We start from the raw sequence: 14,562 nt of genomic DNA, 5'->3' as shown, positions 1-14,562 counted from the left end.
GTTCGCTGTGCGAACCGTTTTACGAATGTCGGTCGCTGTTCGCCATAATGTACAGTTGAATCTGTTGGAATCGGTCGTTCGATCCCAGACACAAGAGGGTCGGAAAGCGGGCCACGGTCGCGCGACAACGTTGTCGCCGGTCGGACGGCAGGGGGCGCTGGGGAGCAACACCGCGGAGCGCCGCGCCGTCGCGGCATCGCGACTCGAACGAAAATCGCGACGTTCAAACGTCATTTAGACGCGCGCAAATTGTAGAAGGAGACACACTCGGCGGACATGCGCAAAAGTTTTTTATTTATTTTTTTATTTCATTTTGAAACGCGGAGCGAGGGACACGTGATTAAATTCGTCGTTTGTTTTCTGCCCCACGTTTTTTTCCTCGGTTTTTCACGCTGGCTGATATTTTTCCACTTTTTCCAGCAGTGTCTCGGAGTAGCCTGGCGAGTAGTATCTGTAACGAGAAGGGACAAAATTCCTCTGTAAAAAAAAAAAAAACCTGTCAATGACTAAAGACTAAATGACTTACAGACTAAAACACGATTGTTAATGAAGCCAGCACCCACAAAAAAAAAAAAAAAAAAAAAAAACCTCCTCCTTCCTGCCCAGCTACTCACCAGCTCTCATTTCTCATTTCTAATGTTTAATATCTGCAAACAATACTGCATCGGCAGCTCAGAGGACAGACGTTGTCTTCGACCCTTTACCAAGTAAAATGTACCGTAATTGATTTCATTTGCCTACAATTTTGTCCGAACAAACTCGCCACTGCTATTCATTCAAATAAGCAAACGCAGCAGACAAACCTGACAATCTCCGCTGGGAAACAGTTGTTTATCGAGTTGATGTGTTCCTGGAGAGCCGAGCCGGCCTCGGCTTCGATCTCCTGGACCTTTTTCAGTCCCCCGCTGGTGACGAACAGACGGCGGGCCTGGCTGTCATGAGGTAGAATCTGCAGAGGCGGGGGGACAGGCGTTTAGGCCGAACGCTCGGCAGACGAGCACGGCGACAAATGTGGACGTTCGGCCACCTTGCTGAACTGACAGGCCACGTGCTTGAGGATGTTGCTGGGGGCGTCGCACAGCAGGGGCTCCAGCGCTGGCAGGTGGGTGCACTTTTGCAGGATGCCCTTCAGCGCCCTCTTTGACTGCGTCGGGGTGCGGAAAAATCGACACGGAGCGCTCTTACCCACCGGAAACGCGGAGGCCGCCGAGACGCGGGGAAATTCCACGGATGCTCACCTTCGCCTGCAGGTCTTCCGAGCTGCCGGGGTCCATGTAGAGGTCTAGCAGCTTAGGGAGGACGTTGGCGGAGGCCACCGCGCGGGCGTGCTCCGGCGTGTGCCGACCGATCTGCCCAAACGCCCACACGGTTGCAGCCTTGATGTGATCCTCGGGCTCTTCCACCAGGCAGATGGCCAGCTGGGAAACGCCCTGACGGGGTTAGGGCCACCCACAGGTACCACGAGACAGGAAACAGAAATGATTTGATTTGAAATTACGACAAGGTTGCCCGAAGGGGGACAGGTCCCTCACCCTGGACACGATGACAGCCATGGCGAGGTTTTCACGGTGTGCGGCCACATAGCCGAGCATCATGATGCCGGGGAGGCGCACGTTGGCCCTGGAGTCCCCGAGGTAATCAATGACAGCCGCCACCCCGCCACAATTCACCACCATCTGGGACAGCTGACCAAGAAACACACGGGACCACAAGCATGAACCACAGGCAGACAAGGACGACTGCGACGGCCCGGGGAGACAAAAAACAGAAGTGGACTAAGCCAAACACGCTGCATAACTGTGAATAGCATGTGGTTATTGTCCCCCCCCCCCCTCCCCTCTCTCTCTCTCTCTCTCTCTCTCTTTCTTTGGTGATAAATAACAGACGCATTTCCTCTGGACTCACTTACAGTTCAGGGACAAAGTAGGTCATGGAATGTGTTTCATTCCGGTTCTCGGTTACGTTCGCGGTCGCTACACAAACAGCGCGGCGCGCGTAGCGGGTACCTCGGGGGTGTGCTTGGCGATTTCGCGCATCAGGGTGGCGACGTTCTTCCTCACGTACTCGTCGGGGTCCTTGAGGCAAGCCAGCGCGGCAGGGAAGACCTCGGCCTCCACCACCATCTCTGCCAGATCCACGGAGTGCTTGGAGATTTGGCTGAGCGCCGAGAACACTTGCCTCTGTGTGGCACAGCGGTAGCAACATGATCCACGTCGAAACGCGGCGCACCAATATCATACAGTGCGTGGCAATATTATTGCAGGGCACGGACAAAATCCCATTTCTCAGTATGAAGATTTACGTAACTCTGACATCTCTTGACAACGTCTTGCACAATCAAGGCCTCTGGTGGGACAATGGAAGTGAGGCTGAAGGGTCGCTTGTTCCAATCCAGATTCTATCCACAGCAGAACTGTCTCTAAACGCTATTTTTTTTTTTTTTTAATTCAGAAGATATTTGACATTTTTTCAGAATAAAGATTCACGTCTCTGGGGGCAGTGGTGGCCTAGCGGTTAAGGAAGCGGCCCCATAATCAGAAGGTTGCCGGTTCGAATCCCGATCCGCCAAGGTGCCACTGAGGTGCCACTGAGCAAAGCACCGTCCCCACACACTGCTCCCCGGGCGCCTGTCATGGCTGCCCACTGCTCACTCAGGGTGATGGGTTAAATGCAGAGGACACATTTCACTGTGTGCACCGTGTGCTGTGCTGCTGTGTATCACGTGTGACAATCCCTTCACTTTAACTTTAACTCTTGATATTATGAAACAAGGGTGTTCGACGGTTCGTCTGTGCTACCAAAACGTGATTTGGCGATAAATGGGAGGAAAGGCTGGAGTGGCTGTTATGGCTGTTATGGAAAAGAGAACCAATGAAGGGACCAGTCAGGCCAAACTACAAAATGTCACGAGCAGTCGATGGTCAATTGAGCAAAAAAGATCCGATCTGCAAGCATCCAGGTGAATATGGCATACATAGCGTGAACGACGCGGGTTTTAACGGAGATGGAGAGAGAGAGAAACCCCCCCAGACCTTAAGCTTGGCGTCCGGGTTGAGAATCATCTGTGCCAGGTAGGCTATGGCACCGGTGTCCACCACGGTCTGGGCCAGCTCTGGGGAGTGCTTGGAAATGTCACTGAGGGACGAAGCGGCAATCCTCCTCACGGCGATCTCTGGCTCTTGGACGCAGAGAACCAACAGGGGCACGGCCCCCGCCTCCACGACTGACAGGGACAGCTCTGGATCCGCAAAAAAAAAAGATCACAAATGGCTCTGAGCGCATGGTAATACAGCGCATTTTACAGTAAAGGCATTTAAGATGTCTTTTTTTAATTAAATATATACGGAAGAGCCCCAATTCCCACAAAAACAATGGATCGAAGGAGGGCGTATTGTGTCTACCTGCATTGTGTCGAGCAATGTAGCCCAGTGCCCAAGCGGCAGCCTCTTTGACCCCAGGGTCAAATTCCTCCAGGCAGAGGACCAGAGCATCCAACGCTCCACAGTCCACCACAGCCTGGGCCAGCTCTGGAGAATGCTTGGCCACGGCCCGCAACACAAAAGCTGCTGCCTTCTTGTAAAAGCGCTGAAGTTAAAAGCAGACAAAGGTTTTGTGTTGCGCTCAGCCGTCAGCCAACAGCGGGAAAGAGAAAAAACAAGGCAGGCGGACAGATTAAGATAGCCAGGCGTCCACGACGTTTCACCATACACGAAGTTCTCGGAACAACGTAATCCAGGGAAGAGAGAAATAAAGGAATGCGTGAAGGCGAACGTGCACACGTAAGGTTTAGGAAGGCAATTACATTCTGTTCAGCCAAGGAGTACACGAGCTGAGGAAGAATTCCTCCCTTCACCACAGCCTCAGCCAGGTCATCGCTGTGGTTGGCAAGCCTTCCGAGTGCTAAGGCTGCTGTCTGCTGGATGGTAGGGACCCCGTCCAGCAGAAGAGGCCTCAGAAGGGACACGACACCTAAGTCAAAGAAACAAAGTTCGTTTTGGGGAGAAACCAGGACCAAGGGACAAGCCAAACAATGGCATATTGCTTTAAAAACATATAAATATGCAGACAGGTAAAAATCTGTCATTATGCATCGATTCACTTATGATCAGGATGTCACATTATGTTGCATAATTCACTTGCAATAAAGTGAGAAATGCTCGAAAAATAGGTTTGTATTTTAATTCATGCATAATGGTGAATTTTTTAATCATTGCGTGACCGCGACATAATTACAGAATTGCAGGTTCGGGCGGTAAAGGTGGCCCGGAAGCGGGGATTACCAGCATGCTGCAGGGTCTCGATGTTCTGGGGCCTGGTCGCCAGCTCGGCGACCGTCTGGACGAACTGGGTCCTGGATCTCTGGTACTGCTCGAACGCTGCGGGGCAACACCAGCAACACGACCGATCAAGCGAACTTCTACGTTAACGACCACGTCGGGGTGAACGCGCCGCGGCCCCACCTTGCAGGACCTGGCGCTGCGTCATGTTCGGGAACGCGGGGAGAAGGACGGTGCGGTGCGGTGCGGTGCGGTGCGGTGCGTTGCGGAGCGGCGCGGCGCGGCGTCTCCTGCTCGGCGCCCGGGGCTCGGTGTTGGTGTTCCGCGGTTGCCCGGGCAACAGACCGGAAGTGGATCCCCTCCCTCCCTCGCTCGCTCGCGCGCCGCGCGCGTCTTTCTTTAACTTTGCGTGACGTCGCATGTCGTCGTCGTCGTTGTTTTCTGGACGTTTTCTGCTGTTTACTCGCCCGTGTGTCGCCTCGAGTGGCGACACGTCACGTCGTCTGTTTTTTTCCCCCGATATCTTCTTCCTCCCGGTTTTCCCGCTTTCGGCTCATCAACGCCGCTTTTCTGTCTTTTTGTCACTTTTCTTTTGTCTTTTTTTTTTTTTTTTTTTTTTTACATGAATCGGTGTTTTACGGAGTCGACGTCGGGCCGCGGTCCCCCGACTGTCGTTCGCCGCTCCCCTCATTTCCTTCAGCCGGAGCCGCGTGGTTAATGAACCCCTCACAATTTTGCATTTTATTTCTCATTTTTTATTTATTTTTTTTATTTTGACGACCTTGTCATTTTTTTTAAGAAGAAGAAGAAGGCGCCCTGTGCCGGCAGGGTCATTTCTGTACGATGTCATATTTTATACGGGCTTCGTACACGAACTTCGTATAAAAGTGTTTTTACCCCCCGCTGACGTCGCGGTAATAATCGGACACACTTCGTCCGAATATACCGACCGGCCTGCGGATAAAATCCACCGTGGCGTGACGTTTTTTTTTTTTTTTTTTTTTTTAACTTTTAATGAAACCTCCCAAATTTGCTGTGGTCGTGCCGCAAAGTGAGGCCATTAACCTCAATTACTTTTTTTTTTTTTTTTAAATAAACGGGATTCATGAAAAAAAAAAAAAAACATCACTGCTTCGGCCTCAACTATTTTCATATTAAAAAAAAAAAACTTGTAATTTCGACAAAGAACCGTTGAGAAACCACGAACACGCGTGGCTAACCCGCCATTTACTCAACTGCGGTGACATAAAGTGCAAAATTCACACGACGCCTGTCGTGCCGTGCGACGTGACCCCTTTCATCTGATTTATTAATTATATGGCAGGAATGCCACGAGTTCATTTAATAAAACATGCAACGTTTTTATTTTTTCTTAAAGGAATGTGCATCAGTAATATTAATAAAACAAAGGAAATGAGAGCGAATTTTCATCAAAGTGGAAAAAGATCTTTCTTTATTATTAATTAGATATTTTATACCGTGTAACACTCACAATACAGCAGTCGTTCGTGAAACCGACTGGCAACAACGGAGATGTGGAACACTGAGACATCAAAACGGGGCAATTTCGTGGGTTTTTTTTTTTTTTTCTATAACATAAGTTTTCGGACAGCTGTACACACACGCGGGGGTGTAATAATAATTATAATAAAAACTCTCATAGCCCCTTCAGATCCCCCAACAACGAACAGGTCACATTTTCCAGCATATATTCACCCCTCTGGGATAAGAGCCTTTATTTGAGTTATTGAAGATTTAAGTTGCTCGTACTAAACTCCAGCACTACTCCTCTACTAAAGTTGTATTCAGTCTGGAACATTATACATGCTTTTATTCTATATATATATAGAATAAATGTACACCGTGATACACACTGAAAGTACAAGCAATGAGAAACATTCTGATTTCTCTCTGGGAAAGGAAAGAGTAAAAAAAAAAAAAAAAAAGAATAAGAACAATAATAATAATATACAAAGGTTATATTCAGTCGTTTATTTGACCCCGCCTCTGGAGATGCACGCGACCGTGCATCTGGCGTAAAAGTCCTCGCCACGCGGATTGAGCGGACGTCTGGACCGGCTGATCCGCTGCGGGCGACGCCTACCAAGGGCGGCCGAAGGAAGAAGATCGTCGTTTATTTAAAGGGCCTTTAGTCCAGGCCTACAGAGTCCACGTCTCCAGGAGCAACGGTTCACTTCCACTACGATAACATGACACGGTTTACATATTCATTTAAATGACGGCGGTAAGAAGAGTCATCTAGGACGAACTACGGCGGCCCGGCGAGATCAGCCCGAGGACGTGGAGGAGCCGTTGAGCGAGCCCTTCCGCGGCTTGCTGGCGAAGGTGAAGTGTCGCGGCGGGCAGGCCGCGGTGGAGCCGTTGAGGGCGCCGGAGGGGTGGGGGAAGTGGGTGGCCGGGGCGGTGGGCGGCGGCGGCGGCGGGGGGGGGGGAGGAGGAGGTGGTCGCCGCAGCGGCCGGGCTGCTGGCCTTGTCGCTGGCGGAGTCGCTCTCGGAGCGGTTGGAGCTGTTGCCCTCCTCCGGCACGTGGCCGAGCTTCAGCTTCTTGCAGGCGGGACGAACGCGGTACTTCAGGGGCAGCGGTCCGTTCTGCAAGGCGACACGGTTCCGTTAGAGAACCTCCGGACGCTGACCCTCCCACCACATCCCCTACTTCTCTAGCATGGAAAATATTTTATTGACCACTGCACAGTCCAGCTTATACAGCACAGACTGTCACATGTGATACACAGCAGCACGGCACACGGTGCACACAGTGACATTTGTCCTCTGCATTTAACCCATCACCCTGAGTGAGCAGTGGGCAGCCATGACAGGCGCCCGGGGAGCAGTGTGGGGGGACGGTGCTTTGCTCAGTGGCACCTTGGCAGATCGGGATTCGAACCGGCAACCTTCTGATTACGGGGCCGCTTCCTTAACCGCTAGGTCACCACTGCCCCTAATAAAAAATAAAAACGTACATTTTAAGCGGCAGGCATTAAGAAACAATCAAGCAACTCCTCACCCTCCTCCATGTGTAGATGTAGGCGATGTCCATTAACGTGTAGTAGTCCTTCAGCGGCTCGTCTTCATACATGACCTCAACCTGCGCACCACACGGGAACGTTTACGGAGCTCTCCTCGCACTCGCGCTCGAGGCCGCGTTTAACTCGCTCACCTGAAAGGTGCACGGGATGTCCATCTTGCTCCTGAGAAATTTCCTCAGGTGCATGACGGTCATGGCGGCAGGACACTGCAGATATCGCTTGTTATTGGCCTGGAGAAGAAAGTAAAAAGTCGGTCAGTCAGTCACCTCTCGGACGTCTCAGGTGGAGCGCGGTGCTCTTGGAACCATTTTTACCTCTTCGTTCGCCTGCTTTTCCTCTCCACCGTCCTGCGGTTTGGACCTAAAACACCAAGACGGGGACGTGACTCCGATTGAAAAATAGAATTTATTATTTTTTTTTTTTTTTTAAATGTACGGAGGGGTGACGTGCGCTCACCTCTGGTCGAAGAACTCGATGGAGAGGCTGATTATCTCGTCGTCTGTGATGATCCTTTTGTCTTCGTCGGCCACCTCGCCGCGGTCCTCGTTGGATGCGTTCGCCGCTGTCAGGTCACAGGGGACACTGTCAGGTTACAGGGGACACGGACATGGCAGAGGGCGGTCTAGACGGGCGAGCCGGAGCGGCACCTTACCGTCCTCCACGGAGGGGTGTTCGGCGTAAAAGTCCCTCCTGCGCTTCATTTCATCTGCAAGGTGGAGGACGCCGGGTTTAATCCCTCACACACACACACACACACACACACACGCACACACACGCGTCACGTTCACCGAGTCAGTCTTACTTTTGAACAGGCCGGGTACCAGCTTGTACACAATGTCTTGGAGGGTCTTGTCGGACCTGCAACAAACCCAGAGCAGGTTTTAAACACTCGGGCTCCGCGCGCGGCGAGGAGCGTGGAAGGGGAACTTACCGGATGTTGAGGAGCGGCTTCGTCTTGTGGACCTGGACGTCGCAGATCGGACAGTACTTGCTGGTCTCCAGGTACCGAACGATGCACATTTTGCAGACTAAAACACGGCAACGCGACTGTTAATAAAGCGGCACCCGCAAAAAAATAAAATAAAATAATGAAAAAACATAAATAAAAGAAGCCCAGCTGCTCACAGGAATGCAGACACTCGATGATGGTGGTGGCATCGATGAAGTATCCCCCACACAGCACACACATCAGGTGCGGGTTCAGCTCGGTGAGCTTGATCCTTGTGGTGCGATGCATGGCGCTCTCGGGAGGGGCAGATTTACAGAGTCCTGACAGAAGAAGAAGAAGAAGGAGAAGGAGAAGAAAAAAAAGGAAAAGTGGAACATGGTCTCAGCAGTTTAACACGCCCCCCCCATCCAGCAATCTTATTCCTGAGATGGTTAAAGATTTGACACCATAACACGTTCTAGTGACGCATTAACCACTTCATTTAGAAAGCACATGATTATGGATTTTATATATATTTTTATATACACCACCACGTGGTCTTCAACCGGGTCGGTACTGCGAGCAGGAGGAACGGGGCAGATACCGCTCAAGGTCGACTTATGAATAATAATAAAACCACTTCGACAGAAGAAAAATGTCATCATTTAAATCCAGACGAAGTCCAGCGTCTGGATTGTCGACGATCGGGACACGTGGACCCGTCGCCCGAACCGGCATGAACATCCGAGAAGGTCCCACGGCGTGGTCAACACGGCAGAACCTCCTCCTCCAGAAGAAGAAGAAAAAAAATCCCGACGTCCCGTCAGCCGTGGGTTTTATTTTGCGGCCAGATGAAGGTCGGAAGGTTTGAAAATCGAGTCGTGATGCGTGAATTTGTTTTTTTGTTTTTTTTAAAACGAACTCGGGCTCCCGCGTAAAAACGCAAAAAAGAAAGAAAAAAAAAACACGCGGGAGGGTTTCATTTATTGTGTTTTTTGTTTAACCGCCAACACGTAACACGTCGTCCGTCCGTCGCGCACCGGCCGCGAACTTAAGTTACTAAAAGCGCCGCGTAACGGTCCGCGGCCGGGACGAGCGCGGCCGGCCGCCCGGAGGACCCCCGAGGTCCCGTTCCTATAAAAGCAGGGCGCTGCGTTGCGGGGTTCGCGTCCGGGGGACCCCGAGAAGCGCGGCGACAAACGCGCGGGTTCGACTCGCGCACGAAGGCGCCGCCGACGCGGCGGATAAACGCGGGGCGACGTCGCGCCGCGCCGCGTCGGCGGTGGATTTATCGCGGGTAAAATAAAAAATAAAAAAAATAAAGTCCGCGCGTCGTGAGGAGGGAGATTTTTTTTTTTTTTTTTTTATCTTTCGTTGTTGTTGTTGTTGTTGCTGCGGCGGCGGCGGCGAGACGGAGCCCCGCGCGTTAATCGCACATCCAGCGCGCCGAGTCAGAACGAACCGATCGGAACCGGAGGGACGGGTGGTACGTACCGGTCAGGCGAAGGCGCAGACAATGAAAGTTCGCGGCGGATCAGCAGCGGCGGCTGCAGCGGCGGCGGCAGATGAACGCGAGCCGAGCCGCCATCTTGAAACAGGCTGCAGACGCTGTCAGCCGCGCCAGCCGAGCGCGTCGCTCCCGCGGCGGGGGGGGAGGTGGAGAGGATCGGCGCCCTGTTCCGCGGCTCCGAGGAGGAGGAGGAGGAGGAGGAAGGTGGTCCGGTGTCGGCGCGCTTCGTCCCCGGCGGCGTTCGCGCGCGCTCCACTCGCGAGTTTCCCTGGGCGGGCGTGCGCGCGTGCGTGCGTGCGTGCGGGCGAGCGCGCGCGGGTTCGAGTAGCGCTGCGGGGACGGCTCGCTGGAAACTGACACCGTCCCCCAAAATGGCTTGTGGTTCGACCGCCCCGCGCGTCACGTGGCCTCGTGCCTTAAGGGCGGCGCGGGAATATGTGTCGGTGTAGCGCCGCTCCGCGCTTTCACTCCGCAACCCCTTCCCCATCCGTTTACACGCACCCGGCTTTTCCACGTACTCGCCCCTTCCTCCACACGCCGTGCGACTGTGAATGTTTCAACTCGATGTTTGCATGTCGGCTGTGGGTGTGACTGACGGGCCGTGGTGGTGGTGGTTAAATATGCGCAGAAAAATATTTACATCGTCCGTGGACGCGACACGCGAGATTCTGCTGCGCTCTTCCACTAATTTGAATTCGACCTCGTTTTTCATGAAAACATTTAGCGGCGGATGCGCAGCGCTCCAGACACGTGGACAGTCAGCGTTTTTATTCATATGTGAAATATAAAAACGCCACCACACTCCAAGTAAAAGAACAACACACGGGCCGTGGGAAAAAAAAAACACGAGTTTAATGTACAAAAATCGCACGTGACGTTACAGCAGAATAAATGAAGATAACAACACGATCGTGCGCCGTCGGCTCGGTTCGGCTCGGCTCGGGCTCGAATGGGCCTGACGAGGCTCACGACTGCGCCGCTTTCTCTAGCGACTTCGCCGCATCTTTCATCTTCCCCACCAAATCCTGCAGGAAATGTGACACAGATCACGTGGGAGTGAAATACGTGGCGTGTAAAACCCACAAGACAACTTACGAAATTTTAATAAAAAAAAAAAAAAAAACACTCGGTAATCTGCTCTTTGCCTACTGTTCAGGCAGTTTCTACTGTTTCTGCATCACATGTTTCAGTGTGGGGGAATACAAGAACTTCCTGAACAGAACGCTTCTGCTAAATAAAGAAAAGCACTTTAAAAAAAAAAAAAAAGTAAAAGAAAACACCTGAAAATAAAGTAATACCCAAAAAAAACAATAACCATACAATGCTGCATATTATCCAGGTACAGCAAAAAAAAAAAAAAAGATGAATGCAGACAAGAAGAAGAAGAAAAAACCATCACCTGAAGTTGTTCGGTGGTACAGTTAAAATTGACCTCTGACGGGGACCCCCCACTGACGCCGCTCTGCAAGAATAATAATTACAGTTTATTACCGACTTCCGACTCGTCCCGGGGGGCATTTGGCCCACGAACCTGTACGTTGAAGGAGATTAAATAGGACGGCTGGTTCACTTTGTGCACATATCCATTCTGCAGGGAGAAAATAAAGTTGGTGGTGTTGTTTTTATTCTGCTTTTATTTAAAAAAAAAAAAAAAATGTTGAAGTACCTTAATGCAATACTCCAAACGCCAGGAAACATCCGTTATGTGTGGGGGGCTTCCGCCGATACTGAAAACATGACTAAACTGATGAGAAGCTTCCCAACCACAAACGATTACATCTGCGGCATTGAGCGGCCGAACAAGTCAAAAAGAAATGAATAAAAATGCAGAAACACGAAGACTGCAGAACTGTTTCAACGGGATATTCATTTGATTTGTGCACAGCTTGTGTGAGCATTTTAAAGCACAACTGCATTTGTTAAATGGCCTTCTTATTTCGAATAAAATGGGTTTTAAAAATGTGTTTTTACGATGTGCTGATTATGCACTGTCCTAAGTGCAATTGCTCGATTAAGCAAGTAGAACGAAGATGAATTGCATTTGATGCGCAGCAGATGTTCTTTTCCACACAAGACGGTGAGGATTGGAAAAGCAGCTGTTTACATCGACCTGGAATAACACTCACCCGGCCAGCAGATTCTCCACGGCCTTTTTATGCTTCTGTAAGGACAGGCAGAGACATCAGTTCACATGAACGGGGCAGGTTCGAAACAACAACAAGTCCCGTTTTTTTTGGATCAGATGACCTGGTATGAGTCACAGAACAGATCCGTCCTCCCGGCATCAAACTTGAACTCTTCCAGACACGAGCTGAAACCACAAACATTTATTTTTATTGTCCATTGCACGAGGACAACAGTTGCCTTGAGATGATCCCAGCGGGAGAACGTCACCTGATGGTGGATCTGTCTGCATTCTGCTTAGCGGCCTCCAAAATGACGGTGGCGGCGGCGGCGTGGCAGAGCTTCACCAAGGCCTGGTCCGCGTGCTTCAGCTCCGGATGGTCTGCAATGGATAACGGAGCCGTCCTCACACCTTCTCGCTCTGAACAAAACTTGTGTGTGTGTGCGAGTGCTTGCGTGTGAGAGAGGACTTTGAATACAGATGTAGAATTCAGGGTTTCAGGCAGGCAGAAAGAGAACTTGATCCAGATCTACATGCAGAGAGAGAACAAGTAGGCTGGGAGCGTGTCAGAGACATTTTGAAACGAAAAGGATATTTTTTTTTTTTTTTTTTTTTTTTTTTTTTTTTTTTTGGAGGAACAAAAATCCTTGAGCGATGGAGGGAGAGAAATTGCTCCGTGTGCGTGAGAGACAGAGAGGGACGAGAGTTACGGCAAACTTTATTTTTTAAGCACTGAAAAAAAAAAAAACAACGCAAAGACGTACCAGCAAAAGGCAGGCCAACAAATATAAATAATACAATTAAAATAAAATGAGATTGGACCCTTATAATGAATGCAAAATACTATTCACTAGTAATAGTAGATAAATGCATGAGTAAAGCAAGAAGTGGCGATGTAAAGCAGGAGAGCACCATTTTCAACAGAGTTCTTTTTAAAAAGTGAAAGAAAACAGAGTAATAAGAGCTCGCTGGCCAAAGACCATTAAAATTGTATATGTGTGTGTGAGAGAGAGAGAGAGAGACCTTTTTAAAAAGAAAGATGGAGAAGTGAAAGTTGTGTATAAGAGAGAGTACACACACACACACACACACACACACACATATATATATATATATATATGTGTGTGTGTGTGTGTTTAAACAAATATATTAATATGATATAAATTTATATGACCAGAGTAGAGGCACACAGAGAAAACTGCGGGAGTAACATGCCTGCTGGAGTAAGATTTTATAACATAAACATTGTGTGTAGGCGTGAGATTAAGGGAGACCGTTTGTGTGTGAAAGAGAAACCACCTCGATTGGGAGAAACCACCAGGTCCGGTGAATGTGGAGGCCAAATTTACATTTACAGCATTTATCAGACGCCCTTATCCAGAGCAACTTACAATCAGCAGTTACAGGGACAGTCCCCCCCTGGAGACACTCAGGGTTAAGTGTCTTGCTCAGGGACACTATGGTAGTAAGTGGGATTTGAACCTGGGTCTTCTGGTTCATATGCCAGTGTCTTACCACTAGGCTACTATGCATGTGAACCACATGTTCATTCATAGTTTTGATGCCTTCAGTGAAAATCTACCTGTAAATGGTCATGAAAATAAAGAAAACACATTGAATGAGAAGGTAGACTGTGTGTGTGTGTGTGTGTGTGTGTGTGTGTTAAAGAGAAATAGAGTAGAGTTGGAGTGTGGACGTCTATTCGGGAGTATTGTGTGTGTGTGTGTGTGTGTGTGTGTGTGTGTTAAAGAGAAATAGAGTAGAGTTGGAGTGTGGAAGTCTATTCGGGAGTATTGTGTGTGTGTGTGTTAAAGAGAAATAGAGTAGAGTTGGAGTGTGGAAGTCTATTCGGGAGTATTGTGTGTGTGTGTGTGTGTGTGTTAAAGAGAAATAGAGTAGAGTTGGAGTGTGGAAGTCTATTCGGGAGTATTGTGTGTGTGTATGAACTGAACCCTTCGTGTAAACCCACAGTCACTACGAGCGCTACGCTACGCGTTTACTCAACACTCCCGGCGTGACGCTCGACCCACGGAGCGGGACGCGGCGCGACTTGACGCGCGACTTGACGCGCAGCTGTCACGCGCCTCCCGCTGCCGCACGCGCCTCTACTCCAGCCGTACTCCGCGGCTACGCTACACGGGCCGAGCGAGCGAGCGAGCGAAACCGGAAGTGGGTCGAGACAAAGGCGGCGGGGCGGCGACGCGCTTACCCAGGAGCGCCTCCGAGCCCGGGCGCGTCACGCCCGCGAACGCCGCCTCGACGAGCGCCGCGAAGCGCGCCGCGTCGAACGCCGCCGGGTCGGCGAGACGCCGCAGACCCTTCTGCACGGACTCCGACAACTCCATCTTGCGCGGCGGTCACGTGACGCGGTCAGCTGACGTGACGCGTGCGGGGGAGGGGATCCCGGTAGATCCAGACGATCCGGAGATCCCTCCTGTCCGTTCCAGATGCCGAAGACACGTAAAATAGTCATTAAAAGAATAAGTAAAAAAAAAACACGGGCTCAGTTCCGGAAGCAGGTGGATTGCGGGGTCACCTGGGGGTCATCAGCATCGGCCAGTCATTTACATTTCCACGGAGGGATTTTACAGTAAAAGTTGTACATTTGGCGTTATATTGGGCCATGACGTGGCCTTGCTTGTTGGTCGGTGTCTCTAGATGGCCTAAATGTCCCA

At 50.6% G+C, this 14,562-nt stretch overlaps 3 protein-coding genes across 3 annotated transcripts; all 3 read right to left on the bottom strand.

Moving 5' to 3' along the window:
- Nucleotides 1-275: 275 nt before the first annotated feature.
- spag6 (sperm associated antigen 6) lies at nucleotides 276-4,599 on the bottom strand. The gene is made up of 11 exons (XM_028969741.1): nucleotides 4,461-4,599; nucleotides 4,281-4,376; nucleotides 3,803-3,969; nucleotides 3,402-3,585; nucleotides 3,033-3,238; nucleotides 2,007-2,180; nucleotides 1,533-1,685; nucleotides 1,239-1,430; nucleotides 1,028-1,144; nucleotides 804-949; nucleotides 276-451 (listed from the first exon to the last, which is right to left on the bottom strand). The coding sequence occupies exons 1-11, from the start codon at nucleotides 4,483-4,485 to the stop codon at nucleotides 388-390; spliced, it is 1,524 nt and encodes a 507-aa protein (XP_028825574.1). The 5' UTR covers nucleotides 4,486-4,599; the 3' UTR covers nucleotides 276-387.
- Nucleotides 4,600-5,701: 1,102 nt separating this feature from the next.
- bmi1a (bmi1 polycomb ring finger oncogene 1a) lies at nucleotides 5,702-10,188 on the bottom strand. Its single transcript, XM_028970095.1, is given in 11 exon segments — nucleotides 5,702-6,728; nucleotides 6,730-6,887; nucleotides 7,303-7,383; nucleotides 7,456-7,554; nucleotides 7,639-7,684; nucleotides 7,781-7,886; nucleotides 7,977-8,030; nucleotides 8,127-8,182; nucleotides 8,256-8,352; nucleotides 8,450-8,593; nucleotides 9,747-10,188. Coding segments are annotated over 10 exon segments (972 nt in total). The 5' UTR covers nucleotides 8,562-8,593; nucleotides 9,747-10,188; the 3' UTR covers nucleotides 5,702-6,565.
- Nucleotides 10,189-10,595: 407 nt separating this feature from the next.
- commd3 (COMM domain containing 3) lies at nucleotides 10,596-14,260 on the bottom strand. The gene is made up of 8 exons (XM_028970096.1): nucleotides 14,097-14,260; nucleotides 12,157-12,268; nucleotides 12,010-12,073; nucleotides 11,889-11,923; nucleotides 11,429-11,489; nucleotides 11,294-11,350; nucleotides 11,162-11,224; nucleotides 10,596-10,787 (listed from the first exon to the last, which is right to left on the bottom strand). Exons 1-8 carry the CDS (start codon nucleotides 14,230-14,232, stop codon nucleotides 10,728-10,730), a joined length of 588 nt encoding a protein of 195 aa, XP_028825929.1. The 5' UTR covers nucleotides 14,233-14,260; the 3' UTR covers nucleotides 10,596-10,727.
- Nucleotides 14,261-14,562: the final 302 nt, after the last annotated feature.

Source organism: Denticeps clupeoides, chromosome 2 (genome assembly GCF_900700375.1).
Source record: "Denticeps clupeoides chromosome 2, fDenClu1.1, whole genome shotgun sequence".
Taxonomy (NCBI): Eukaryota; Metazoa; Chordata; class Actinopteri; order Clupeiformes; family Denticipitidae; genus Denticeps; species Denticeps clupeoides.
The sequence above is the reverse complement of the archived record's forward strand: the minus strand, read 5'-3'. Positions and strand labels throughout refer to the sequence as shown.

Bases quoted from the DNA above. Each gene is read 5' to 3' on its own strand.
- commd3 (XM_028970096.1), bottom strand. From the start codon at position 14,232: ATGGAGTTGTCGGAGTCCGTGCAGAAGGGTCTGCGGCGTCTCGCCGAC. The intron at 11,490-11,888 runs GTGAGTGTTATT...TCATGTTTTCAG, and splicing joins GTGGAGAATCTGCTGGCCGG to TATCGGCGGAAGCCCCCCAC. The intron at 10,788-11,161 runs GTGATGGTTTTT...CATTTCCTGCAG, and splicing joins GTACCACCGAACAACTTCAG to GATTTGGTGGGGAAGATGAA.
- spag6 (XM_028969741.1), bottom strand. From the start codon at position 4,485: ATGACGCAGCGCCAGGTCCTGCAAG. The intron at 950-1,027 runs GTGGCCGAACGT...CCGCCTCTGCAG, and splicing joins TGGCCTGTCAGTTCAGCAAG to ATTCTACCTCATGACAGCCA. The intron at 452-803 runs GTTTGTCTGCTG...TTCTCGTTACAG, and splicing joins TTCCCAGCGGAGATTGTCAG to ATACTACTCGCCAGGCTACT.